The sequence below is a fragment of the Neodiprion fabricii genome, chromosome 4 (genome assembly GCF_021155785.1).
Source record: "Neodiprion fabricii isolate iyNeoFabr1 chromosome 4, iyNeoFabr1.1, whole genome shotgun sequence".
Taxonomy (NCBI): domain Eukaryota; kingdom Metazoa; phylum Arthropoda; class Insecta; order Hymenoptera; family Diprionidae; genus Neodiprion; species Neodiprion fabricii.
Window position 1 is genome coordinate 36,043,533 of NC_060242.1, and position 27,413 is coordinate 36,070,945.

General features: G+C 39.3%; 4 protein-coding genes across 18 annotated transcripts in view; 1 reads left to right on the forward strand and 3 right to left on the reverse strand.

Annotated features, from left to right (window-relative positions):
- Window positions 1–7,845, reverse strand: part of LOC124180258 (rho GTPase-activating protein 39) — an 11,830-nt gene extending 3,985 nt beyond the window's left edge. Inside the window, exons 1-11 of one of the 5 annotated variants that reach the window (XM_046565558.1) lie at window positions 7,694–7,845; window positions 6,309–6,413; window positions 5,731–5,869; window positions 3,755–3,916; window positions 3,440–3,622; window positions 3,013–3,358; window positions 2,355–2,870; window positions 1,879–2,247; window positions 1,610–1,798; window positions 1,178–1,287; window positions 298–1,053 (exon numbers count right to left, since the gene is read on the reverse strand). In XM_046565558.1, the coding sequence (XP_046421514.1) occupies window positions 298–1,053; window positions 1,178–1,287; window positions 1,610–1,798; window positions 1,879–2,247; window positions 2,355–2,870; window positions 3,013–3,358; window positions 3,440–3,622; window positions 3,755–3,916; window positions 5,731–5,869; window positions 6,309–6,413; window positions 7,694–7,707 (2,889 nt within the window). In that variant the 5' untranslated portion in view covers window positions 7,708–7,845. Of the gene's footprint in view, window positions 1–297; window positions 1,054–1,177; window positions 1,288–1,609; window positions 1,799–1,878; window positions 2,248–2,354; window positions 2,871–3,003; window positions 3,359–3,439; window positions 3,623–3,754; window positions 3,917–5,730; window positions 5,870–6,308; window positions 6,414–7,471; window positions 7,564–7,639 lie in introns of those variants that run through there. The other 4 variants (XM_046565557.1, XM_046565560.1, XM_046565559.1 and 1 more) reach the window with 4 other exon arrangements.
- A 142-nt stretch (window positions 7,846–7,987) lies between these two features.
- On the forward strand, window positions 7,988–11,014 carry LOC124180263 (ankyrin repeat, SAM and basic leucine zipper domain-containing protein 1-like). Of its 3 annotated transcripts, none has more exons than XM_046565572.1 (9): window positions 7,988–8,219; window positions 8,417–8,588; window positions 8,685–8,810; window positions 8,895–9,015; window positions 9,336–9,441; window positions 9,568–9,702; window positions 9,797–10,152; window positions 10,249–10,471; window positions 10,542–11,014. In XM_046565572.1, the coding sequence occupies exons 1-9, from the start codon at window positions 8,151–8,153 to the stop codon at window positions 10,686–10,688; spliced, it is 1,455 nt and encodes a 484-aa protein (XP_046421528.1). In that variant the 5' UTR covers window positions 7,988–8,150; the 3' UTR covers window positions 10,689–11,014. The 3 variants fall into 3 exon arrangements, with proteins under 3 accessions (XP_046421528.1, XP_046421529.1, XP_046421530.1); XM_046565573.1 differs by having other exon boundaries at window positions 10,547–11,014; XM_046565574.1 differs by lacking the exon at window positions 7,988–8,219 and adding an exon at window positions 8,249–8,309.
- Window positions 10,769–14,863, reverse strand: LOC124180259 (conserved oligomeric Golgi complex subunit 5). 2 transcript variants are annotated; one of them, XM_046565564.1, is made up of 14 exons: window positions 14,586–14,863; window positions 14,393–14,485; window positions 14,177–14,301; window positions 13,839–14,058; window positions 13,603–13,745; window positions 13,248–13,514; window positions 13,041–13,161; window positions 12,854–12,971; window positions 12,633–12,770; window positions 12,162–12,545; window positions 11,947–12,072; window positions 11,757–11,865; window positions 11,420–11,635; window positions 10,769–11,287 (listed from the first exon to the last, which is right to left on the reverse strand). In XM_046565564.1, the coding sequence occupies exons 1-14, from the start codon at window positions 14,623–14,625 to the stop codon at window positions 11,108–11,110; spliced, it is 2,280 nt and encodes a 759-aa protein (XP_046421520.1). In that variant the 5' UTR covers window positions 14,626–14,863; the 3' UTR covers window positions 10,769–11,107. The 2 variants fall into 2 exon arrangements, with proteins under 2 accessions (XP_046421520.1, XP_046421519.1); XM_046565563.1 differs by having other exon boundaries at window positions 12,633–12,773.
- Window positions 14,864–15,286: 423 nt separating this feature from the next.
- On the reverse strand, window positions 15,287–27,300 carry LOC124180257 (activated Cdc42 kinase-like). Of its 8 annotated transcripts, XM_046565555.1 has the most exons (8): window positions 26,419–27,274; window positions 25,633–25,725; window positions 23,876–25,477; window positions 23,465–23,725; window positions 23,039–23,190; window positions 22,686–22,916; window positions 17,701–18,383; window positions 15,287–17,453 (listed from the first exon to the last, which is right to left on the reverse strand). In XM_046565555.1, the coding sequence occupies exons 1-8, from the start codon at window positions 26,420–26,422 to the stop codon at window positions 16,508–16,510; spliced, it is 3,972 nt and encodes a 1,323-aa protein (XP_046421511.1). In that variant the 5' UTR covers window positions 26,423–27,274; the 3' UTR covers window positions 15,287–16,507. The 8 variants fall into 8 exon arrangements, with proteins under 8 accessions (XP_046421511.1, XP_046421510.1, XP_046421504.1 ...); XM_046565554.1 differs by lacking the exons at window positions 15,287–17,453; window positions 17,701–18,383 and adding an exon at window positions 19,829–22,120 and having other exon boundaries at window positions 23,114–23,190; window positions 26,419–27,300; XM_046565548.1 differs by lacking the exons at window positions 15,287–17,453; window positions 17,701–18,383 and adding an exon at window positions 19,829–22,120 and having other exon boundaries at window positions 23,885–25,477; window positions 26,419–27,299.
- Between the last annotated feature and the right edge of the window lie 113 nt (window positions 27,301–27,413).

Below are 27,413 nucleotides of genomic sequence, written 5' to 3' on the forward strand. Positions count from 1 at the left end.
TTATTTCGTTCATCAATAGAAACATTTCAGTATTCGTTTCATTCAAATACATCAAGCGTTGCTATTCGAAACTGAGAAACCACGCTATTGGATACCCATCTTTGGAAATCATTGACATCCCTTTAAACGGTTTTTCGCCGGTAAGGAAAATACTTGTCATTTAGTTTTCGGAATTGGAAGGGAACATCAAACTAACGTTCCTTGTAGGTGTTAAATTGAATTCCCTGACTGTTCCACAATTTTGAAAGCCGTATTACAGCATATCGCTAAACCGAATCTTATCTCTTTTATCATTACCCTAGCTTGGTCAATGTCCTCAAGAGTAGCCTTGCGGGGTTGGCGTTTTCCATGGGCTCCAATGCGCTGTAAGCGCCGGCATGCGACGGTAGCATAGTGACTGACTTGGACGTGTATTGGCCATTTTGGAACTTCGAGAAATTGAAAATCTGGATCTCTATGCCTGTTCATGTAGCCTTCAAGGTACGGCTCAAAAGTAGCACTAGCAGGAACAAAAGCCAGACAGACAGCCATCAGCTCCCATCCTCTGCGCAGGCTTTCTTTACGAGGATTTTCCGTAGTTTGACGACAGATTTGCACGTAAAGCTCGTCTCGTAGCGGCGGTTTAGCAAAGATTGTATTGACTATGTCCATTGCTACTCCATCGAGAGTCATACCTACGTTAGCTTTTCTATCTCCCATGTAAACTTGCACGAGTCTGAATAAATTACAAGCTTCTCTCTTAAGAAGCTTCTCACCGTCTCTACCAGTTATAGCAAGCATTGGCTGAGGTATCGGGTCTTTAGACCAACTCAGCATGTCGCGCACGCTGAATTTCTTACGGAAAAGCAGCCTGAGTCCCTTCGGTCTTCCACAGTTCAGGTTCAAATTGTCTTGCGCATATTTTTCTATGTCTCCGCCACCGCCGTCTCGCCTCACTTCGTCAAAGTCCGTCGATCCTATTCCAGATTCATTTCCAATATTCGGAGTCGTTCCTAAATTCGTTCCAGTCGAAGGTGGCAGGGAAATCGGTCTCACAACCCCCGCAGCTATGCTCTATACCGATTAAAAAATATGTTTTACAGACGGTATCGTGTGGACGAGAATTAAGATGAATAAAGAGATCGACGCCATATTCACAGAACAGTCGAAAATTGGGGTTCGGAAAGTAGAGGCATACCTCAGTGTGAGAAACTATAGTTGGGGGTGGCGGGGTAGCTGGAGGCCTCGTCAAAGTGTCTGCTGTATTATAATAAGTAGCTAAACCTGCCGTGTCATAGTTGCCTAAATCTGAAAATCAAAGAAACTATTATTGCACTGAAAGTTACATACACAAAATGTTATCAATTCCGAAAAATTAGAAGATTTTCATAAAAAAGTGTTTCAATTCTACTGAAACTAAATTCTTGTAAAATGGAAAATAATTTCTGGTTTGCAAGCTTTTGTTTAAGATGTGCTGCTCGTACTTTGACACATTGTTTAGTCGTGAGAGAAAAGTGAAGTGAAACTATGTTTATTCTGCTGCAACACCAGAAAACTTTACTTTAAACAATGAATCGACACTCTATTCTCGTAACATAAGCTTAGTTGAAAACTATGACTAAATGCTGACCTGCATAGTGATCCTCAAGATATTCTTGGCTTGAAGAATCTCCCTGATTGCTAGCAGCCTCATCATCTGCAAACTGATCGTCAGAATCGTCATCCACCCTTCCCCCTGCTCCTCCACCTCGGCCACCTTCTTCATCTAACGAATCATCTCCTTCTTCAGCGAGCAAGGGATCACCAAACCGATAACAACCTATAAAATAAAGTATAATAACTAGCATTAATAACATGTTGAAAGTTTTCAATAAAAACTGACTCAAAATTTCATAATACCAGAGAGTTTAGCCTGCTGAAGAATGTAATGTTGAAGAGGTAGCAAGTGGTCGGAATCCACTAATAGATTTCCGTAATAAGGTGAAGGGGGAGGACTAGGGTTTCCGTTACTCTTCTTTTTTTTCCCATTCGCGCTCTCCTCAACTCCAACCACTTCCTCACCCCCCATGCTGTTACTGCTGCTGTTTGTGCTGCTGGTGTCATTGCTATTACTGTTACTGCTGTCTCGCGGCGGAGGATGCGGTTGGCCAACTAAATATCTCTCATGCATTGAATCGTCGTCTCTATCTCGTCTCCTGTTTTGCTGTTTCTGTTGCTGCTTTTGTTGCTGAACGAAACTGTAGCTCCGTGCTATTGGTTGCGGTGTGCCTAAACACATGAATCGACCGTAAAATTTTCAGATCCCTTCTTGCGACACTTTTCAAGAATATTTGTGACCAGGGAAAATTTCATCGAATATTAATAACAATGCTTACGGTCAATAGAATTGTTGCAATTTGTCCTCCTATGATCTCTTTCACCAACTTCCAAGCTCCTTTGCTTGGAGACATTAGCCATAATGCCGCCTCCACTTCTGATCAAACTTTTATTCGTTTCTGCTCTCTCGGGTGGTACACCACCATATTTTTCCCTGACATTAGCCTCTGACAGAGAAACTGAGCCAACATGGTGAGGTCTGCTGATGCTACCACTGCCTGTTTCCTGCCTGTTGCGATGATGAATAGAACTAGGATAAAACGATGTTGCGTTTGTTTTGTCTAGACTGTTTACCCTCTCCCTGTAATGTAGATCCCGTTCTCTGTGGTATCGATTCCCTGTCGTCTCCACGAGAGATCCGTATTTGTCCACCTGAGGTTTATACACTTGACCGACTTGAACTTCGGGTGGACGGTATGGCGGCATTTCTTGCCTAAAACCTCGTGATTCCATCAACGATTCTCTATATGGCGATGTACTTGGCTCAGGGCCATACGAACCTCTGTTGTCTTTGCCTAAAAATAAACAATCGTGCAGACATATTATTTTTACTAGGATACTGTTAGGTAAGAAGTTACGTGAACAACTAATTGTGGTTGCTGATTGAAAAAAGAACTGTTTGGCAATGAAAATATTTTACTTTCATACCATTCTTACTTCTGTCCGAATCCAAATTCGTCCCCCTTATTTCTCTTTGCGGTTCTACAAAGGTTTTTTTTTTGAAAAGAGGAGTACTAGTAGAAAGCGATAAACCAAGCGGTGGTGAATCAGTTTTTGGTTGCATTTTTTGGTTTTTCACACTCTCCAGAGTCCCACTTTTGTGACTTCGATTTTCCAAGGTACCAGATTGTTGACGCAAATGAGATGATGGTGGTGGTATCGGTTGGGTCTGACCAATGGAACGATGGTGATGTCGATGAGGTGAATCCAGGAGTCGATACCCAGTAGATTCCAAAGACGTGCGACTATGTGATACCGAGCTATCGCTGGAACGCCCGGAATCCTGTGTTGAAAATAAAAATCAATTGAATATTAATGCAAACGACCGGACCGAATATCTATAACCAATTTGACCATCACAAACCTGGGAGTGATTGTGTTGCCTACGAGCAGCAGGTTGTTCATGATGTCGATGATGATGCCGGCTGTTATGGTGATGATGGTGGTGATGATGGTGACGTCTGGACGAAGGTGAAAGTGACGGAGGCGAAGTTTGAGCATCGATACCGACTCCTGGACCTCGAGATCTGCAAGCACTTCCGACCTGCTGCAAGGAATAATTATATGTTGCTTTGTTAGTTGAATATTTGTTGCTAATATCAGCCATGAATTTATGTCCTCCATAACACATATAACATGAATAAGAGGGGAATTCAAAATTTTAGGATCACTGACTCACTAGTGTCGCAGCTAGATTTGGACTCTCCTGAAAGGGCAAATGTGCAACTCTACCAACTGAAGAAGTTGGAGTCTGTGTTGAAACGGACTCTTTCTTCTTGGGCTCATTTCCCCTCTGCGAATCTCCACCAGGTCCGACAGGCTCCGTATTTTGCTTTAATGTCTGTAAATCCCATTACGTTACTTCAAACTCAGATGAACATTGATTATTGCATGGAAAACATTCGTGTTGACCAATTACTACACATTCCAATCAAATTATAATTGTGCAATTGTTGTAAAAAAAAAAAAATAATCACAATATCCCAAACTACATGCTATGAAATGATTTCGATGATATTTTATTTGGAAATATTTGAATTCTATTTATTGGTCTTTCTACCGTACTATGGGTCAACTGAGGAGACACTCGTGTATATACGCGGAGATAAGTGGAATCATAAAGTACACAACAGTGGAAAGCTGAGGCCTACTTTTTTTTCCGTTTATTGTAAAATAAAAAAAGGCAAGAGAAATGAGGAACAGTTACCAGAATAACAACGAATACTGTAACAAATAACATGACCACGAGTCTATTCACAGATACATAAGGGAGGTCCTTATTTGGGGGTTGTAAATATTTTCATTGGCATGCCCCCCAGATCTGTTTCAAATCGTTGAAAAAAATGTGTCTCAAGTTTTAAGCCTCTAAGTGAACTGGAACACGTTCCTCTAGGCTCCGAAAGCTTTAAATGTGAAATACATGTAGTTTTTATCAACAGTTATATTCATTTCGTATGATTTTGGAGTAAATTAAGAGACCCATTTGAGACTTGGCAGAGCTGTAGCTTATAAAGATCATAACAAAACCTGAAAATTTCAAACTTTTATAATTATTATTCCCGTATATATAAGCCTATATAAAAGTGATGCTATTAAACTTAAATAAAAAAAAAATATATTATAATATCATGATAAAGTTTAGAAATTTTCAGGGTTTGTTCCTATCATTATAAGCAACAACTCTGCCAAGTTTCAAATCAGTCCCTTAATTTATACCAGTCATACAAAACGAAATAACTGGTTATAAAAACTACATATATTTTACATTAAAAACTTTTGGAGCTTAGAGGTATGTGTTCCAATTTACATAGAGGCTTAAAACTTTACAGATTTTTTTTAAGGATATGGAACAGATCTGGGGGACGTCCTTATGAAATTTTTTCCCACCCCCAAATAAAGACCACTCTAAGATACATACAATTGATTTGTATCGTTTTCAATATTTTTACTGAAATTATATTTTTAGCAAATTTTATAGTATTGTTAATGCTTGAAATACGATTTTATAATTGTATTTTATATATTTGACTAACTAAGAGTGAGGAAATCACTCAAAGGGGATAATTCTAATTTTAAAATAATTTTTTTAAACAACTGGAGTATTTATAAATTTCAGCATTTGTTTTTTCATAAACAAACTGGGATAGTGCTTCGAATTGGTTTACTGTTTGTGATCTCACATTGAAGTTGGTCTTTATTTTAAGCGCCTGAGGCAGAGTGCCCCCTCATAGAGAAATTTATCATCAATCTTTGGCGCCGTATGATGGAGAAAAAAAGGCATAACCAACGAAGAAAAAAGGAACACGCGCAAACATTATCATTTGATATTTCAACATCAGATTTTCCCAAGAACCCCTCCTGAGCATAAGATGTGGCATGATGTATCATACGTGGGATGGTATAATATAAACCAGAGTTTTTTCTGCCGGCTACCATCATCTATTTATAGTTTTAGAGAGCAAAGCAGACGAGTAAAAGAGCTACTTATCCTACCTCAGTTAAGTATAGGTGAGAGCCGGAATGTTCATTTATGTCATACACATCACACACAGGTAATTGCATATCTGGCTATAACTCTTAATCACAGGGAAGAGAAATATGCAGCTAGCTCCAAATTTACCTTAAATTGAACAAAAAATTTACATCACCATTTACCTGCAATTTGGCCAGTGGTATGATGTCACAGTCTGTAGGACGATGCCAAACCGTTTTCTGAGATGTTGCATTGTAGTAGTAAAATCTTGACGTGTTCTGATCAAACAATTCCCACCATTGGTTGTTGTCTGTCTTTTTTCTGCAATTACATCCATAAATGCTCCATTTCCCTTCTTGTAACAATATTTCTGCGTTCAAAGCTGACTGTTAGTAAGATTTCAATTCTTAAGCTGTCCAACTCGTCAGAAAAGAAACCCTCGGTTTGATGTATATATGTAGGAAAAAATTTTCGTGCGGCAATGCTTTGGCAAAGATATTTCAATAAAAATGCAAAAAAAAATCAATTTACGAATAAAATGCACTTTCTTAGTTCATATAACAAAAGTATATCGTTTCTCAATCATAAAAGTAATTTCAGGTTCATCGATCACTCTCTGATAGAGATAAGCAGTTAGTTTAAGTCCCTGAGCATCACCAACTGATGTCTTGATGTATACCAAAAGAGAAAGTTGCGTAACAGCATGAAAAATGACAATTGAAAGTTCTTAATAACAGAGAACGTTTAACAGTCGTCTTACACAGGAACTCCAGGCGGGGGATCCCACACACATTCACCAGTGGTCAGGTTCGCATACATGTGCTCCTTGGTACGGGGCTCGATGATTTCCACCCATTCCATCCTGCTGCAATTATTAATAACCAGTCAGACTCTACCTCCAGGATCACCTTAGTCTTCACATTCCCGTTTCACTTTCTCATTAAGTCATTTAATAACTAGATATTAAAATTTTCACAAGGAGACCGTTAATCTCGTCAGAGAAATGGTAAAGTGAAAAAATACACAAACAGTGTTACAACAATGTCTTCTGGTAACAATCATTGGTTACACACGATTTTGGAATTTGCTCTTGCAGAATTTTTAAATATTAGGTCAAAAGAATAGCAGTTATTATCTTTGACTTGTTTTTTTTTTTACGAAGCTGAAGCTAGTAGCCAGATGTAAAATGTGCAGTTCAGTTTTATCCTCATAATTCTATAAAAGTACCAAGGATTCAAGGTATTTCACAAAATTTTTATTTTCGGACATCGCTATCTTATTCGAATGAACATTAGAGCGTTTGGCTGCTAATACTGACTCCTTGCTTCAGCCTTGTCTTTTTTTTATGCCTGTACATCGCATAAATATTATTTATCGATTCCTTGTGGTTAATAGTTATCACGATCTTCTAAAAACAATCACTATGGTGCGTTAATTGAGACAACATAAAACTGTTGAAATACATGTCACAAAAATTTGATTATACTGGTTATAAATCAACCTTTTTTTGACACAATGACCAGTGAACTGTGCAAGAAATACCCGAATGAAAGAAATTATGGAACGTTTTGCTCGACTAGCATTCTTGAAATAGTAATAAATATTTATAATAAGCCGAGTACGGTGAGAATTGGTGGAAACAAAAGTGTTTACAACGATTGTGAGAAAACCGGGAACGGGGCCAGTTTAAATGAAACAACCGATTGTACGGGGTAAAGATGAGTCAAACGATCCGTTGATAATGTTAAGAACGGAGTTAAAGGGACAGGGGAAATAGGGGGAGCCCCCACCCTCGAAACTCGCCCATAATAAATAGGAAGGTTGGATGGTAAGCTGATGTCATGCAAGCAGTTTAATTGGTTAAATTGACGGGTTCGAGAGCTCAAGCGTGCTCGAACTAGGGTAAAGGCAAAGTTTTCTCACAGCAATGTTGCTCGAGGTGTAATAAATAAAAGAAACGGTTGATTCGCAGATAAGAATGCGAGCAGCTATTAACGAGAGAAGAGAGACGGCAGGGCTGTGGTCCACCCTATAGGCACTACTATCCACTATACTATTGCAACTATTGATTTACACTGACACTGAACTCACTCGAAAAATTACCATCATTTACGGAATCATGCAAATAACGACCCTCGTATCTACCTGTCGGATGCCATCTCGTCCGTGTTAAACCCGCCACTTCACTCCACTAATAACGACACTTTATTTAGCCATTCCATCACAATGGTCTCCGGCTCCGCAGCCGCAGAGTACGCACGAAAATGTCCAACAGCCATGAGCGGCCACCATCTCCGGGTTGATACTACTCTACCATTTGAATGAAAGTTTGGAACTCGAGGACTGTTCGCAACGGCAGTCAGCTCGGCTTTAATGCACGAATAGATTCTTTGAAATTGATGCCGCATAAACTGGCTCCCCTCGTTTATCCCCGTTTATTTTCAAGCCAATCAAATACAAGATTTGACTAGCTTCTGCTCGCTTCTGTCATTTGACATTTGACACCGGACCATTGTGTTTGAACGACATTGCTTTCAAATTTTTTTTTCTTCTGAATAAACACCGGAACGTTGGTATTTTTAAAATAAATATTGCGAAGAGAATGTATGCCAGACCTGCGGGACTCTCTGACGAGGAATCTGACGATGATGGATTCTCTTTTTACGACGAGGTTAAGCCGACATAACCTTTACCTTCATGCTTTTTCTGTTTATGTTTACACTGCAGCCAGACCGCAACCGTCGTAGATTTTTGATCCGCGGTATCGCAACCTTTTAAATTACATGATTACTTATTTTTCATTAAATTATTCACTTGGTATTAATATCACATTTTGTTCTGCAATACGGTACATAAATGTTTCTTCAGGTTCCCCAGCGCAAAAGGAGAAACGCTCAAGCAACATCCACAACAAAAGTGCAAGCTGAAACAAACAAAACGCAAGAGCCATGTTTCGAAGAAGGGGAACGAGAACTACAGTTCCAAGTAATGCATGCCTGCATGGCAGGACACTTGGAGGTCATAAATGAATATATTACTCGTAAGTGTATAGTCAGTAAAAGTGCGAACAATTTTTTAATGCCCTAAGATGTGCCTAAATTGTATTAAATTAATCTTCATCTTGATTATCCAACAGTGGGTCACAACCCAAATGATTTTTTAAATAGCGGATGGACGCCGCTTCTCTATGCCGCCTCTTCAGTTCGCCCCGATGTAGTGGAATATCTGTTATCCTTGGGAGTAGACCCAAACAAGCACAAAGGTTGATTGACATTCCCTTCTTCCTTGCATAATTCTGATAATCGATTGTGAGCTATCATGTATATATTTTTTGTTTCACGATTAGATGGATTCACACCACTGATGGCATTGTGCAACGCAAATGCAGGAACTCCGGAAGCAAGCCTAAAATGCTTGCAGCTATTAATTTCAGCCAATGGAAACGTGAACGCAACAAACAAATACAAGTAACAACTTACAGTTACTAGTATAGCTGATCTTATGTTTATCTGGAAGATGCATATTATATGTGATTTGTCATTTATCTTTCAGTAAAGCCAGAGTATAAATCTAGCTTTAGGTCTAATGAATCCCATTTGCAACTCCATTAATATCACTGAATACTTCCATAAATCGTTATTCTTGTTCGGAGTGTCGGTTTGAGAATGCATGATTCAACAAATATATTTAAATATAAGAAATGCTCAATCTACATATGGAGATTTTAGATAAACTACACCATTCATCAGCAACAATTCTGATCAATAACTTACAAATTTATTATTAGCGAAACTGCTTTGATGCTTGCCTGCAAAGAAGATAAGTCTGAAGTAGTCAAAGAGCTTTTGAAACATGTGGACAATGTAAATTTTATTAATAATGAAGGCAAGTCGGTAAGTAGTTTAATTCTTGAAAAAATTAAGAAACTTTTTACCAGTGCCCCTATATTTTGGTCCAATTTAAAATGACAACCATTTTGAATGTATGATGTGCTATTGTGCTTCGTTATTTAATTGCAGGCTTTGTTCTATGCAGTGCTAGCTAATAAGCCTGAAATATTGAAAATTCTTTTGGAATATAATGTGGATCTAACGATTAAAGATAAACATAATTATACCGCAAGAGATATAGCAATTGCTAAAGGCTACGATAAGGTAATTTTTTTCTGCGCAATATGTTATATTCATGATCAATTATTGGTAGTTACGATTTTTAAATAATTTCCTTATCAATGTTTTTTTTTTCTAGTTAGCTCTGTTGCTGAGCACAGAAGCTGATGATCTTCTCGAAGTAGCCGATATATCTGAGAATGTCCAGACCTATGGCTGGAGGGATATGTTCCCTATGCTATCTACAAACTCAGACAAATACGTAAACTTTGACATAGCGACTATTTTATGTGGCATGGGTATGGAACGGTACAAATCCATGTTTGAAGGAATCGATTTGAAAACTTTTTTGAAATTGACGGAAGAAGACCTTGTTAAACTGGGATTTGACATGCCCTTTCAAAGAAGACAATTTATGGAAGGACTTCACAAGTTTCATGTCAAAAGTTGGAGCGCACATAGCATTGGTGCTATAAGAAAAAGCTTGCCATACACGTCAGTCTTGCTTAATATTCGGTGCCATTGAGAGTAATAAGTTTTTATATTTGCAGAGTCAGCTTCATTTCACTGCATTTTTTTTTCTCCTTCCAGACTTTATGATGGAGTTGTATCTCTAGGGCACGCAGCAAAGCAGATAGGTGTAATAGGTTCCAGTATTAGATTTATTAAAAATAGTCTCGAGGGAGCAAGGAAACAAAATCTTCAATTATCGGATACAGAGAAGATGAAGTACAGTGGTCAGCTGCAAAAAAGTCAACAGTCTTTACTAACACTTGAAAAAGAGTTAACATATATGAAAACTCTTGCTAAGAAGGTAAGCAAAAGATGCTGTAAAACGATTCAAATCAATATCAAATCTGTAACACCCTGTTGATTTTTCGTAGATTAGCAAAGACACAAAATTAATTCCTCCCGCTGATTATATTGGACCAAAAAAAAAGAAATCCGACTGGACCATAATCATTGGTGTCACTTTGATCATAGGAATGTATCTCTCAAGGACCAACTATATCCAAAGAATATGGAATTAATACATATATGTTGATAGTTGATGACTGTGTGATAATAATGTTAAGGAACTTCGCATTGAACAATCTACTTTTACGTCAACTTTTAAATATTATTTGTTACCTGTAACTAAGATGATTTATACTGGATTAATTACTGTTAAATAATTCTAATTCTTGTAAGTGCCATGACACCCGTTAATATCTATGAAATAATCCTAATTAAGTTTGATGGTGCAATGTGCACCGTCATCTTTCAAGACTGATTTGAATTGGTGTAGATCATGAGTTCTTCATTGTACTTTCGCCTTGCAACTTTCATAAAATATCTCCAAAGCTGGTAAGTCCAATATTTTTGGTCTGCCAAACATTTTTTATTAATTGACATTGCAAAAAACACAAACCAAATATTCTTACGAAATAAAACTTTGTAAACTTACTACCTAGTTAAGACTAGCTAACTTGGCCATGAGGGGAAAAAGCGGATGGAATGTTGGCTGATTTCTTTGGCGAACAGCCAACTGGTATCGTTGTAGAGGGCCACTGCTCAATGCCAATCTCTCTCTCTCTCCAGGATTAGCATCCAGCCACTGAGACAGTCGACTCACAGACCAACCTGCACTCTATAAATATCGAGAATAGATTGTCTCATTGCTACAATTTCCATAGCTTTGCTTAATCAAGCTTTTGTGACTAGTATAACAAATCCTTTTAGGTTTCACAAAAATAATGGGAAGAATTTATTTTTTCAATACCTGATGAGGAGATGGCAAATCACTCGGAGCACCAGAAAATAGATGTAAGAGGACAAGGGAAGACGGTACGCTCCCTTCACCCTCTAACACTCGTTGAACCATTTCTTCTGGTCTAAGAGGAAGCAGCGCTCTGAGTGCTCGAAGCACTCTATACTGCTGCTGCTCAGCCAAGCCAAGCTGCCCCCCTCGGCACAGCGGCATCACTGCCACTTCCATCTGCAAACAGAATGTTGCCGTTTTTATTTCCTAAAGGCTCCATCGCTGTTCATCGCTAACTTTATTCCTTTTGATAACGAAGCTAATAATTTGACACAACTTATCTAACAAGTGGATATACCTGATTGAAGTCAGCAATGAGTTTAGCCCTCCCATGTTCACTTAGTGGCCTCAGAAGGCAAGCGTGTCTAACAAACAACTCAATGCATCTCGAAGCTACACTCTTGCAACTGAAATCAAAAATTGATTTTTAATAATCACGATTTAGTATACAGTTACTGATCAAATGTGTAGGAATCATGCCCACCTACCATTCAGCAACTATTGTTTGATTCTTGTATGGAACTAGGAATGTGTTAACAGATCGGAGTATGAAGCCCTGTAGCTCGCGCATATACAACGAGCTCCCAATTTCTTTTCCTAAGGGACTCCCAGATCTGACGATGATAAGAGACATCAGAATTAGTTTCAAAATGAGCAAGAAGTATATAAAATACCAGATATTTCAGCCGAACAAAACTCTCACTCTCTAAACTCTGGATCATCGTGCATCGTTAGGAGGATACTTTCCACTGCGTCAGTGATAGATGCTAGTAATGGTGCCAGTATTCCTCTCGTCAATGTATCGGTGTGCTCTAGAGCAGACGCTATAACCGATGCTCCACCAACCGGTAAGCTGCCAGCCATATTTGCTATCACACGACCCATTTGGGCAGCAAGATAATGTAGTAAATTGGCAAGAGTGATGTTCAACTGTTGGCCGACATTTGGACTGTCAATTACTTGACTTGCTTCTGCCCCAGTGACCAAGCCTTGTTCGCATTTTAAGCAAAAAAGCCGCACAGCTTTACCAACATTGCGTGCAACAACCATTGACAATCCTTCATCCACCAACGAGACACTCAGTTCACTGCATTAGTTTAATTTGATTAGTTAGATACTTTGTAGTTCCCCTTATTCAACGAACTTTATGAATTCGGCATCAACATGTAATCACCTAGTAACGGTACGAATTAAGCTATCTATTTCGTCCTGGTTTGGTGCTCCATCTCCAGAAAACATTGTATGCACAGGATCTAGTAGTCTAGATACCGAGCGTGACAGGTAAGCATTTTCAAACGGTGACAACACGTCTCTACTAAAAATTTTTAATTTGTATGATGAAATGAGTTGAATGAAGTAAGTTTTTATGAAGTCAAAATATGGGAAAGAGCTTACTTTATAGCGTACACACCAATGGCTTGCGATCTATCTTTGAGACGTTTACTAAGATCCAGATATATTCTAAGAAATTTTGGATACTCCCCTTCTAATGCCTGCTTGATAAATGATGATCCTGTAAAATAAGTACATCTATACTTACCATCGAAATTTAATCATCATTCTGGCTAAAGGATGATTTTACCTTGAGAACGTTCGATTAGAATCTTAGCCAATAGCCCTGTAACATTGAGCCAGAACTTCTCCGATAGATCATCAAATCCCTTTGAGTGATTTTCCAATAATGTTCTTTGAAGTAACTCAATCTGCCCAAGAAATGTTATGAGTATCAAATAATGTACAGAAATTATGGAGAAAAGCTGACAGATAGCAGAGTTACTAGAAATCAAACCTGTATGCATTGTGTATAAATTGAATCTTGAAAAAGACGTTCCAAATTAGCCCAAAGTCGTGTGCGCAGATTACCAGATGAGCCAGGTGAAGGTAGGGCTGCTCTTCCAGGCCCACCTCTTTTTCCTATATCTTGATTGGTGGGTACAGATATATCCAGTGCCTCTCTGGCGATTTTTTCAACCTCAGAAAGGGCTTGAGTAGAAGTAGTTTCTACTGCATTATCAAGTATTCCCAAATTTGAAAATACTTGCACCGCAGTGCTGACCTATACAAGTAAATAATTTCTATACAAACGAATATACCTCTATAAAGTTTTATAGGATAGAATAGTGGCTTAGAATCAATCAGTTTACCTGCGAACGATCATTGGATTGTAAACCTTGAGACAAAGTATGTGTAGCTATCCTCTGAACAGTTGCTCTGTGAACTTTAACAGCTCTCTGGTCTTCAGCAACCACGTCTAACCCACTCAAGTCCGTGTCAACCATCAATTGCTCTGTGAAATAACGATAATTGATGTAGGAAAAATCGGTAGACTTTTATAATATTATTTTATAAAACTAAGGCTACTGTGACCTCATTACAGTACCTAATTCATGCAAGCTGTTGGCTGCCTTCACAAAATCAGGACTAGCCGTGCTACTACTCATTTGTGATTGTAAGCGTCTTGATAGGTGTTGCATTCTTGTTACTCTCCGTAAGAGGTCAGAAGTTTCGTGAAGCCGCGATAAGACCAGTGTCTGTGTCTCGATTCTATTGAATGGCTCCACTATTTTTCCACGGAGTCGTTCAACTGCTGATAGTAGGCTCTGAATTAAAAGGAAAACAATACATTTAAAAATTCTGTAATCCGGAGTTCGAAGTAAAGAATAATATCTTGCGCGTTGGATACAAATCTATGGATTCAAACGTCACAAATCAGCTCACTTGCACATGTGCTTGCATTGTGGAAAGTACGCCTTCCAACTTCTCGACCCATGTCACTTGGGAAAGAAGATCTTCATGGTTGGCTAATACCTGGTTTTGTAGTTCGGCATCTAGAACTGCTATGGCTGTAAAAAGAAAACACTTGATTGGTAACATTCTCAAACGATTATACTGCCTGTATTATTGTTTGTTATTTATAATTGGATAAATACATGCCTTGAGCCAACTTGTTGAGCTGCTGAGCAACTGATAGCACTTGATTAAAATTCGTCTGCTTAATTTCACCTCCGAGGAATTGCTTGAAGAATTCTGAAACTCCATTTACGTGAGATGCATATTCAAATAATTTAAATGCATATTATTTTAATCTATCCAGGATTGCAGCTACAGGTTGTATTTTATAATTTACCGTCATTTTCAATTGTCTGCCAATTTGACACGTTGCTCATTTTTTAAGGTTATTCACACAATATCTTGCAAATTTCGGTGTTAGCAATTCGATTCACCAAAAGTCAGAAACCGCTCGCCAATTTTTCATGGTCTTCTCTGTCTGCTGAAGAAAAATTATTCTTTCTTGATAAAATATGAAATAGCTTCAGGTTTTAGTTTCACGTCAATCATGGATCCTAAGCTTTGATTAAAGTGCCAAGCTGTCAGACACGACCAGCTTTTGGCAAACTTGTGGGTTTCAAAATTAGAGCCTTCAGAACACTAGATGGAGCCACCTTATGGTTTTTCTCGTAAGAAATTGTAGTGAAAAATTATCATTATAAAATTGACTGTAAAGATGACTTTTCAATTTCAGGCTACTTATTTTTGACCCTATTGAGTTACACCTGGCATCGATACGCTGTTTTTCCATATTTCAGATCCTGGACCGCGTTGAAATCAGATTTGTAAACTGGAGAAATTTTTTTATTTTGCTGCGAAACCACGTGCCGCACTTTCTAATCTCTTCATAGATTATTATTCCGAGACTTTTTTATTGTCAACATTTGTTGAATTTAAGATCGTGTGCACATTGCTTGATTCGATTGTAATAGATTAATCTTGAGTAATCTTCTTGTAGAATGGAAAGGGGCTACCAATAAAATAACAATTATACCTCCGTATATTTGTAGGCAAACTTTGAAATTTCAGGTATATATTATTGTAAATTCAATGGATATAAAACATCTCTCCGTTCTTGTACAACGTAGATATATATACGTATATACATTATACATGTATGTATATAAATATTAATATAATCATGTATAAAAATTATAGATATAAAAATGGTTTGACAATTACTCAGGGGTATTGGGCAGAACATTAATTGGTAGTATATGTATAATAATGATTTGTAACTTAAATTTATTTTATATCTCTACCCGCGACCCATAGGGCGTTGATTATACATATACTTCCGGATTTCTTCCAAACTTTAGCGACATCTCAAAATAATATAATGGTATAGGACGAGCCGAATCAATACCACGATTTTTAAGTACAAAAGCAAGCATTACATAAGTACACGTTTCGTTCCGCAGTAGAGTGCAGGATATTTTCTAAATGCAAACAATAAAAGTAGAAGACTATTGCATTTGTAGAAAGTGCCTCCCATCTTCATGTGTGAGCGCAATGACTTACGTCTCTGATCTCTAAAATGTCACGTAAATGCGTTCTGAATTCCTGCTACAAAGTGAATTTATAAAATTATGTACAACTGCTACAAAGTCAGCATCCCCAGTACTTATTAGACCGGATAAGGTGCTACGTTTTTGGAAGTTCGATTGACTGGCAGGTAATGATCAACACTGTCTCAACAATGAATGAAGACAAAGCCGTGATTCTATATCAACTTGAGACATCGATACTTCTTAATCTCACACCAACAGTTCAACTCGATAATTAGGCTTTTAGCAGCGCTAAGTACTTGAGATTACTTAGTGCCAAATTCTCAATTCGTAACATAAAAAAAAACTAGCCGAGAGAGCACAATTTTCCAACTTAATTGGCATAGGCCGATTATGGAAACAAAGTTATTTTGGAACTGATGATGACATAATTTCATCACTACATTATAATAATGAAATCGAAATGATGAAAAGGAAAGTAATAAACGTCAAAGACAAATTAGTACATATTGAAATTGAGGAACACAAAATAAAATATTCAACATATTTGACAGGATTCTATGCAGTCGTAATTAACAATAGAAATATTTTTGGCTTTGAAAACGACTTAGGAAAATACAGAACTAAATCAAAGCAATAAATAAATTTCAGAACAAAATCTTTTTAACCCAATCACTTCCTGTAAGCTGAACAAAATATAGACTGGTCAGTATCAAACAGCAGCGGTATCTTCTGTAGTTCTAAGCAAAGCCGCAGCTTTTACAACATCGCCGCCACACTGACCCAACATAACTTTGCAATCTTCGAGCCTGACAAAGTTGTTCTCCTTTCTGAGTAACCCTTGGAGTCTTTCGAGCTTTATAGCTGCTAGAACATCCCAATCTGACACGTTCAATGCCTCGACGCATGACTCGGGTGTTGATTGTTCGTGTAACACTTTCATCATTATTCTGACCTCATCCGATTGCTCTCCGTTGCGAGGTCCCCGTGTTCGGCGAACGTTTGGACCGTCGCACGCAAATTCCAACAAATCTTCGCACGATACGTGATCAGACTGACGCGAGAGATCGCTGGTCCTTGTGACGGAAGAGGATGAGGAGGAAGACGCCGACGATCTCTCTTGCGAAATCTTTCGATGGGAGTTTACAGCATTTACAGAGTTTTCAGAATTTACTGCGTTCCCAGAATCACTGCTAATCAATTCTCCGCTTATTATAGGCTCGGAAAACACGAGCAAACTACTGTCCTGCACCGCATGATTCTTCTTTCCTATCCTGGCCGTGGTGGTACATCGTCCCACACCTGCGCTTGAATGAACTCCAGCAGCCCATCCAGTCTCGGTCACCCTATCTATGGAAGAAGTAATCGGTTCAATTGGGGTAACTGGAACTGGGATAACTGTAGATCCTTCGATTGGTGACTCTGATTTTCCAGTACTCAATGGCGGGAAGGAGATCAAGGAATCCTCTGCAGAATCAAGGCTGACGTTTTTTACTCCCACAGGGTCAACTTCAGCAGAATCGCAGTCGATCAAATTATCGGAAAATTCTAGAAGGTCCTCGGAAATGACACTGTAGCGTTGCAGCTTGTTTTCCTCGAAAGGTAGAGAATCTAAAGCTGCTAATTCAGAGTCGATCCGCTGTTCGAATTCCTCAGGGCTGGAATGAAAATAATTCTTTGGCTTGCTAACGAATTTATATTTAATGTGATTAACTTTATTTGCAACTCATGAAAGTCTTATTCTAGCAATAATTGTGAGTCGAAACGGCAAACATTGTCCACTCCTCAATTAATCAATCTATGTATGCAAGTATTTATAGCTCATCAAATTTTATAAAATTCCGACTAGATATTATGCAAAAATATTGGTGTCGGTTTGTAAACATATACTAAGGTAAAACCCACCTATTAGCAGGGGCAGGGGCAAGCAAATGATCGATATCTTCCTGAACGTTACAGACCAAATTCCTGTGCTCAGTTACAATGACAGGTGCATTTTGCAGCTGGAAAATTTTTGAACCATCAACATGGTCCTCATCACAGGGTGGTGTTGTAACTGCGGCAACCTTAGCAAGTGTTCTAGTAACTCCGCCACCAGGAATAATCAATGGGTGCTTCCTTTGATGCCTAGCAAGACTGGACTTTGGCTGCCACGTTTTTGATCGATCTCTTGGCGGCAATGGTATCGGATTTTCCTCAACATTGCTTCTATTGCGGTTATTTTCTATCTCTGATACAGAATAATGCCTGCCAATAGTCCTGTTTGCCGACACAGCTGCTGTTGTGGGTACTGGAGGTGGTTGTACAGAGGGCGGCGGGCCACGAATTTTGGGCAATGTTTTCGCACCACTGTGGTGCAGAAGGTCAAACTGAAGACTGTTATGGTTAGTCGAGTTTTCCTCAGATAAGGAGTGAGCGGGATGGTGACCCATAGTAGCATGGTGTTTGTTTCCTCGAGATCTGGTTTGCCGCACTATCGGTAATCCCGAGCGAAGCATTCGTAATGGATTAGCATCCGTTGCAGTGTCTACGACAGGAGTCTCGACCAAGCTGTTGTAAACTTCTTTCGCCTCGTCCGAAAGTGTCGCCTGAACAATCAGGGCATGGGACGGAACAGGACGGGGTGGGACGGATTATAGGGAAGAAATGGAGATGAGAGAAAGATTGGAAAAATAAAAAAAAATCATAAAGAACACAAATCAAACAAACATGAATAATATGCAATCAAAATAAAAGGGACGACGATAAAACACATTTGTCCTTAAAATATATACAAACAAGTCTCCTGATCTAGTTACAATAAAAGAAAGATCGTTAAAATCATAAAAGTTCAATAAATTTCAAATCATATTCATGTAAAATGGAATGAACGTAACCCTTTGCTTCCAAAACGTGTTTAAATTGATGAGTAAAGTAAATATATGATATTAGAGGAAACGTAAGTAAATAATACGGTGATTGGGATAATCTAGTTACTTCTATCATCGCATTGTATGTATGTACACACATAATATGGTAGATCTAATAGTGCAATAGGTACGTATAATACGTCGTATATAAAAGTTCTAATCTAATAATTAATTGGTTTGCGAATGTAGTCCTAGTCCGTTTAAATTCTAACATTATAATATGTATATATGGAATACAAAGTGGTATGCATTTCCATGCTTATATTGGGGAAATTAAAGAGAAATTAGTATTATTTTTCTCTTTTTCAAAAAAAAAAAGTATAAAAGATATAAAACGAAATCTAATGCGTCAGCAACTTAAAAATTCAAGGAACCAGCCAGTTTCAAGAGCATCGATCTTAGAACAAAAAAACAGATTTGAATGGTAGCAAGTGAAAAAAATAAAACTAATTTCAGCACTTTTCTTTTCTTAATCCCCGTAGTGAATATTTATGTGTAGGATAATTGGTTGCAAAACTTTATATTAATAAAGACAACAATATAATATGGTATTAGTGTATCATGCAAACATGCCAAGCGTTATAATTACTTTGTGTTTAGGCAGCAGGAATGTTCTATAAAGAATTCGATTCGTTTGCTACTTTTTAGGAGTGTCAAAGGCTGTATTACATACTCTAATTAGTAGACGCCAGTCGTATGCATACTTTCAACGTGTGGTTGAATGAAACGTTGTCATAACATGAATAACATCAGTGAACAAATACAACAATCGATGACAGAGCTTAAATAGCAATTATGCCGCAAATATTACATTGCCCAAACTGTTGAAGAAGAAGCAAATTACTAACTTATCGAGATAAGACTTAAAAGTTGAAGTCAGACTTCGAACACTTGAATAAAAATGTTAAGAAACTCGTCAAAACTTATTTTAGAATTAAGAAATATTTTTTGGAGACCGATGTGAAGGCAAAATGTTGGGACACAAGGGCTCTATCAACACAGGCTGAAACTCGAGTTTGGAGAAATTTTTTACCTTAAGTTATTTTCAACATCTACCAAATCTCATGGTTTCAGAAAACCAAAATTTCTGTCAATACGAGATGTGCATTTGGTATAATGTTAAATTTTAATTTATTTATTTTTACTTTTTTATATATAAAATATTCAGCAGATTGTGCGACATAAATGAAACCTCCTATTTCCGCAATAGCGGTTTTCCAAACAGGCACGTATGAAAATGTAAGTGAAACATTTGACTGCGATCATAGCGACGTATTTGCAGTTCCCATTGGTCTCATTCCAGCAATTAACTCTCAGGGAGCAGGCGACGGAGGAAAATTAGGAAGATCATTTGTAAACTCCGGGTATTCTGAGCTAGTGTCTGATTCTAGGTCAGAATTGCTGGTAAAAGTGAGACTGGAACTCGGTGCGCTTTCTGGCCAAGACAAAAGATTATTTCTAGAAGAAAATGGAGGTGAAAGTGAATTTAGGAAGCTCGTTGACGGTGGCGGTGATTTGCCACATTGATCAGCGGAAGAAAAGCCCCTTGCAGAGTCAGGGTGTAAAAATTGGTTTCCCTTTTTTCCAGTATTGAAATTCAGCCGCAAGCTATGTGGCGGACCTGCGCCTGCACCCTTTGTTACCGACATTTTTTTATGTCGGCGTTTGTAACGGAAACGGCTTCTTATATCTGTCTCTGACCGTGAAACCGAATCAGAATCTTCGCTAGATTCATTCTTGGGATGAAACGATCTCCGCTGGTTTTTTCCAAGTGTAACCTTCCGGTTATCAGATAGGGACGAAGTTCTGTGACGATAAAAGTGTGACGATTCATCGTTCTGATATAATTTTGGAGGTTCCAATATATGTTGTTGAAAGTTGTTGGGATCGCTTGGTTGCTGCAGCTTTTGTATGTTGCTCCGTAGACCTGGCTTTGTGACTACACGTGGGTTGAGGTTTTGAACAGGAATATTGAGGTCCAGATTGGAACGATCGAGAGGAATATTGAGGCTGGGTGGTTTAAAGTCATGACCATTTTTTTTATCGAAATCCTCAGGTCTTTTTCGTACAGAATTCTCAAAATGACGCGTATTGTGTGCAATATTTTTGCCAAGCTGAATCATGTTCTGCGTCAGTTTTCCAAGGCCCAAATTAAAACCTTGACCCTTTCTCGAGTCCAAATAATTCTTTACACTTTCAAGACCCGAAACCTCTCGCTGATACTTAGCAGCAAAAAGTCGACTGCTCAATTCGGTCTGATTATTCGCCTCTGCATCTGATTTCCGTCTGAAACGCTGGAAATTTGCTCTCAAACTCTCAGAGCTGTCATATAATGGAGAGTCCTTTTTTTCTGGCTCTGCTATGAAAACGGGATTACTCGAGATGACAAATGGTAAGTGACTCTCACGGCCATTCAAATTCCGTTCAATTGCATCTCCTGCATCGGCGACTCTTGGATTGTCTAAAAGTAAATTGAGATTGTTTCCGATGCTGTCATCGGAGCTGTAAATTGTCTTGGTTCCTACACTTGAGTTTTTAGTAGCCAGACCAACGATCCCGGACGTCAATTGCTTCTGGGGATCAAACTTTTTGTTACGTTCCATTGTACATACGGTCGAAATCTTGGGCCTTGTACCATGTTGTTCAAAGTTGTTCAATTTTTCCAGCGACATTTCAAACCTTCCAACCTTGTCCATCGGAATATCAAGGTTCTTTAGTTCGTCAGGTCGTGTTTCAGAATTTATCATTTCCCTGTACATAGGGTCCCGGTTGGTTATTTTATCCCGTGGTATGAGGCCGAATTTATCGTTAGCAGCAATATTATTTTTAAAATTGTCATAAAACTTGTTGCACTCCTTTTCCTCAAGGCTAAGCATCTTGTCATAATTCTTTGCCGTATCCTCTTGATAACAGAGTTTCTTGTCATACCCGTGATCAAACGATCCTGAACCAGATCCTCCATCATCGAAGTATTTAGGTAATTCAAAGTAACGGTCCACATAGCTTGCAGACACTCTTTTTGGTTGCCTAGCAAAATGAAAATTCGCATTTTCCATATTATAAACAGCAGTCTGGCCATTCTGCGTTATATTAAGCTTGGTATCTGGCTCAGCAGTGCTTTTAGTGAGGGTACGTCCACCATTAACGTTCCCATTCCCGTTTTCATTTTCGGAATACTCATTTGATCTGACTAGGGTTTCTTTGGCAGAAGAGTTATCATCCAAGGTCCGGGTTTCAAAGTCCATTTCCATGTATGAAGTCCAGGCACTTGGTTTGGTCAAGAGTTCTCTTGACTTGGCAAAGCAAAATTCTGCCGAGGCCTTATCCCACAATGGGAGCTTCAGCGTTGATGGAGCCCCTAATGATTCTATGCTTGAAACAGTTGACGAAAGAGACTGGAGACTCGAGCATAACCACTTTTTGAAGATAAATTTGTTTTTTAGAGTTTAATACATCAAAATTGTGAAGCGTACCAGTTGAAAATAATACCAATGTTACGTGAATTGAATAGTTCAATCCATGGGTTCCGAATTACAACAAAAATGAGGAACAAATGATCAATTAAATAGACAGGTTGATAGATTGATGAATGAAGAAAAGAGGATGATTTGAGGACAGTAAGGACATTGCAGGTAGAGATTAATTTATCGAAGTATATTAGTACTTGTAAGCATTGAAAATTGGCTGTTATTTTTTTTTTGTCTGCTTTACAGAGTGTCAATAAAATAACGCAGTCGATACAGAGTGAGAATGTAACTAAACTCTATGTATTCGGATTTCGATCGTTTTGAGAAATCCCAGTAAAAAGCAGTTTTAAATCTTTCTCATTCAACAATTATATTTTACTGACCCTCCTTCCTGTCACAGTATGCTGTGTTAATGTAATATTAACTTTTCCTACAGTTTATTAGTAAACAGTCGCAGATAATAATAACAGATACATGAAGATAATAATTGATAATTCAGAAAACGCGAATGTACCTGTATGTCTGGAATACTGGCAGCCTCCTCTGCAAAGTGTCGCCGGTCAGGCTTTGGGCTGTGCTGATGCGGTAATTTGAATGAAAACTTTCTGCGTCTTGAAGGGCTGACCGGCGTTCTTGGAGATTCGGGTGGATGTTCAAGATCAGTCATTGAGCGAGCAGTCAATTCCTGTGCCATTGCTATTGCGGAGTATAGAGTTCTTTGGTCCGCTGCTGATATTGGTTTCACCTGTATTTATATTTTGAAAAATGCTCGTAAGATAATTACTTTTGTACGATGTTCGTCTCAAGACATTAAGTCAATCCAGTTATTGTTGCCATTGTGTGAATGTATGACAAAAGATACTGTACATTTATAGGACTCACGGTGGCCTGTTTTTTTTTGCCACTTTGCCTTGACTGAATTTCTCGAAGTTCGTTTCTTACGTTACTTGAATCGTGTTCACTTGGCAATGGATGAGCTGGAGGTGGTGGTGGTGGTGGTGGTGGTGGTGGAGAAGAGCCTGAAAAGTTTAGAGTATAAGACTAAAGGTCCGAATGCAACTCACTCTCAGAAGTTATTTACTCAAATAATTAAATATAAGCAAACGACTGGTTTCTTCACTTCTTTCAAGTCTATTTTAGACGGATTTGATATTACAATCGACAGTGACCTATACAAAAACTTTTCATTCGTTCAATTACGACTTGCACCATTCTCAGTAGGCTGCCAAAACTGTGGCTCAAGTTTACTTCTTCCCTATACTTAAAAAGTTAATTCCATTCAATAATTATTACCCAAGGATCTAAACATCTGGTCCATTTCATCCAGCAAACTTGGTCCAAAGTCGAAATTAAGTGGCTTGTCAAATCTTAGAGGACTGTCGTGACTTTCTTCATCGCTAATCTCATGGTATTCATGGTCCAGCCCAGCTAAGCTCAGCACATCAGTCGTCCCACTAGTCACAGATGGCGCCTTGCCTGTACCCGCTACCGGGGTCCCAAGATGAGAAATATCAGAAGCGGTATCCGACCATGGATTGTCTGGGAACATCAGAACTTAGTATATGGTGTGAATTACAGGTTCAATTATTAGCGCAATTGTTACTAGACATACTGAAATATTTATATGCAACAGATACGAATTTTTTTTCAGCATCAAAAAAGCTTTTAATAATATCCGGTAAGACGTAATACATGTACGCTTACCGCGCTTACTATGAATCATATCCGCATGGAAATGTTGAATGTCCCTGCTATCCCTTGCCGAGTTCCTCGCCAGTTCAGACCCACTTCCTTCTTCAGTGATTTGGCCATAGCTGTCCGTAACATCTTCGTGGGGTTTGTACGGATTGACAACTTGCCTAGGAAGATGAGGATACTTTCCTCCAAGAAAGCTAACATCCCCAAAATAAGCTCCGTCCAGCCCTACATGTCCAGTGTGCTTGAGATCGCCTTGAGGCGAGGATATCATGTCTGGCCGTATCTTCTTGCGCTGAGAGGAAAACGCATTCTTGCCATCACCCCGTGTGAACTCCCCCATTTTATTACTTGGCAAGTTTGATCCCAGATAAGCTATTGTATGTGCCGGATTAAAGAAGCCCGTTTTTCCATTAGCTAGAACTCCTTTCCAATTGGCGTTGCCCGACAATGTCCCTTTATCCAGAACTGTGAGCACGTCTCCTTGCCGAAAAACCAGCTGGCTTTCTTCAGTACTATCCTGAACTGCTTGCACTTGTTCAGGCTTGAGGTCCGGCAGTAAATGTGTGAGCTCGGAAAATTTTGGTCGCTTTGCAGGTTCATGCTGCCAGCACTGCTCCATTAATAAGAAATAGTCTTTTGGGCAGCACTCGGGCTGTTCTAGTCTTTGGAAGTTTGGCTCGTCAATTGCCTCGAGAATCTGTTGGCCAGTGAGAGCAGCCCACGGCTGAAAACCATAGCTGAACATCTCCCAGAGGGTTACACCATAGGCCCACACATCACTGGCTGAGGTGAATTTCAAGTATGAAATACACTCGGGAGCACACCACGCAATTGGGAGCTTCAAGTTAACATTGAAGTTAGTTTGGTAATAGTCCTTACCAACACCCAGTGCCCTGGAGAGACCAAAGTCCGATATTTTTACCTTATTTTTAGAAAAGACAAGGATATTTCTGGCTGCCAAGTCCCTGTGTATAAGCCGCTTGGCTTCCAGATACTGCATGCCGTCTGATATTTGAATTGCAAAGTCGCACAACGATAGAACTGGGAAACTTGCTCTGAGGCTCGGTTCCTTTAAACATTCTAGCAGGGAACGAAGTGGCGCCAGTTCAGTAACAAGCATTAGAGAATTCGTGTCCAAAACTACGCCGTACAGTCGGACAATGTGCTCATGATCTATGGCATGCATGATGGCTGCTTCTTTCAAAAACTCAATCGGATTGTTTTGCATTCTTTCTCTGGAGAGACATTTTATTGCTACTTGGATCCTCTCTCCATCGTTTGTCCACACTCCTTGCTGAACTACACCAAATTCTCCGGTCCCCAGTTCCTTGTTTACAATTATTGCATCCGCAGGTATCATGTGCTTGTTTGGAACACGGATCGGAGGTCGGTCTTGTCTCTCTTCAGGCAGCACACCCAATGTGCTGGATGTCTGTTCCTCGCGTTTAGGCAGTAGCATTTTCTTGAATTTGGATAAATAATTTTGTGGGAAATGCTTCTGGAAATACTTTTTAAGTCTGCGCATCTCCGGCTTACTCATTCCGATTGCGTTCAAGTCTTCTTCGGTCACATACTTGAGCTGTGCAGTTGTCTGAACTTTTAAATCCCCTGGAGAGAAGAATTACTCTGTTAAGGGACATTAATTATTCAAATTTCCTCAAGTTTGTTAGAGCAAATTGTCCTTCAAATACATCAACGAAAATGCATTGAAAATGACTTGAAAATCGGATAGAATACTCAACAGTACTAGGTTAGCATCTCACCTCTGATTCCTGGATAATACTGTTGCAGCTCAGCTTCCATTAGGAATTCGTACAGCCCTGGCCCGGTATGGCGAGACATACCAGTCTGGGAATCTACGGAAAAAAATTAAATGGATATTAATACACGGCTGGCCCCTACAGCATGGGCTGTAGTGCTTCATCAGCAGTTATGTATGTTATGTGACTCAAGTACATCATTGACATGCAGTGAATTCAACATTAATCCCCCTCTCGCCCTGTCTCTCTCTTTCACTCATTTAATAGCTCTCTAAAATTTAAATAGTGTGGCAACAATAACCGAGGAAAACAATATCATATGCGTCACACAGCTTTAGGAATGCCAATGTATTGTGTGCAATTGTTTACCGTGTGTTATGCCCGCGAGTTGAAGGTTAAAGATTGAAGAGTCGTCAAGTTTCTAGCTGTTATTTACGCATGAAAAACATGAAACATGAGTGGAACGGCGTAAAACTTACGAGTCACCGTTCGAGTATGGGAAATGAGAACCGCGTACTTGCGGCCCGCTGCACGCTTGGTGCCGAGTCGAAGTTAATTATGGGTGAGAGCTGATCGTGAGAGGAAACATGAGCGTCACCGTCGCGGTCGCGGAAAGCAGGAACGAGGAGGGCGGGGATGTTTTCGAGGGGACAAACCAGGCGGGGGGCACGCCCAGGGGAAGCTGAACCAACAATGAGCCTTAGACAGCGGAGCCGAAGAACTTGTAAAGATTTTTTACAACGTCTACGGATCCTGGTTGTAAGTTCATCAAACGGGTGATTCACTCACCCATTATTAAGGATTGCGATAAATGCCCGGAATCTCATTGACATCAGAAGCTCACATCCGTTCGTCGTCGATCGCTTCTTGATTCTGAGAAACAGAACGTCGTTTCGCAGAAATTTGAGTCAGACAATCGCGAATTCATTTCGTTTCAGTAAATTGACTGTCCGTCGCGAGGAGGTCACCGAACCGGCATCGTACCGCACTCACAAAGGGCTCGTCTTTACTGTCTTCGAATGTAATTCTCTTTCGAACACTCATCGAATTCTCGAGCTTCAGGATCGAGCCAGCTACGGAAGAATTCGCGAAGCCTCACCCCGGCTGGAACAACGAACTCTCAGCATTCGCTGTTCGCCGCCATCCGCCCTACGCCGTCTCTTCCATTTGGAATTTGGATCGCTTTGTTGTATTCACACTCACACTCGCATGTGTGCACGCTCTCTCTTTTGTACCTGTATGCACACGTATATTCCCGCACTTCTGGTCCCGTGGGATCATTGCGGATCACGCACACGCGTACGCGACGAATCGGACCCGCGTAACATGGTACGCACAAATTGTACAGAAACAGGGATTCTGTATTCAATCCTGGATTATTCTTTTACATCAGCGTTTATTAATCTCTGTTATATTTTTCCAACTGTCAGTTTAATAGGATTTGTACACGACGACGCTTTCTCAACGTCCTCAACGCGATACCGCTCCACACGCGCGGCGGTACACGACTAGACCCTTGTACACGACCGCTGATCTTTACACTGACTGCGGTATCCCAACACCAGTGTTATATTCTTGCATTTTTCTTGCAGGACGAATTGAAACTGTGAAGTGGCCATGTTGCTTGTCGTCAATTTGTTAAATGTCGCGGGAAATTCAAATACTTATAGAAAAAGTTTGATGAAAAACGGTGGAAATTGCTTTGAAATCAAATAGCCCTTAAAGAGTTCACTATCTCGAACATTTTACTTAAGTTTTATTCGAACTTACTATAAAATTTCCAT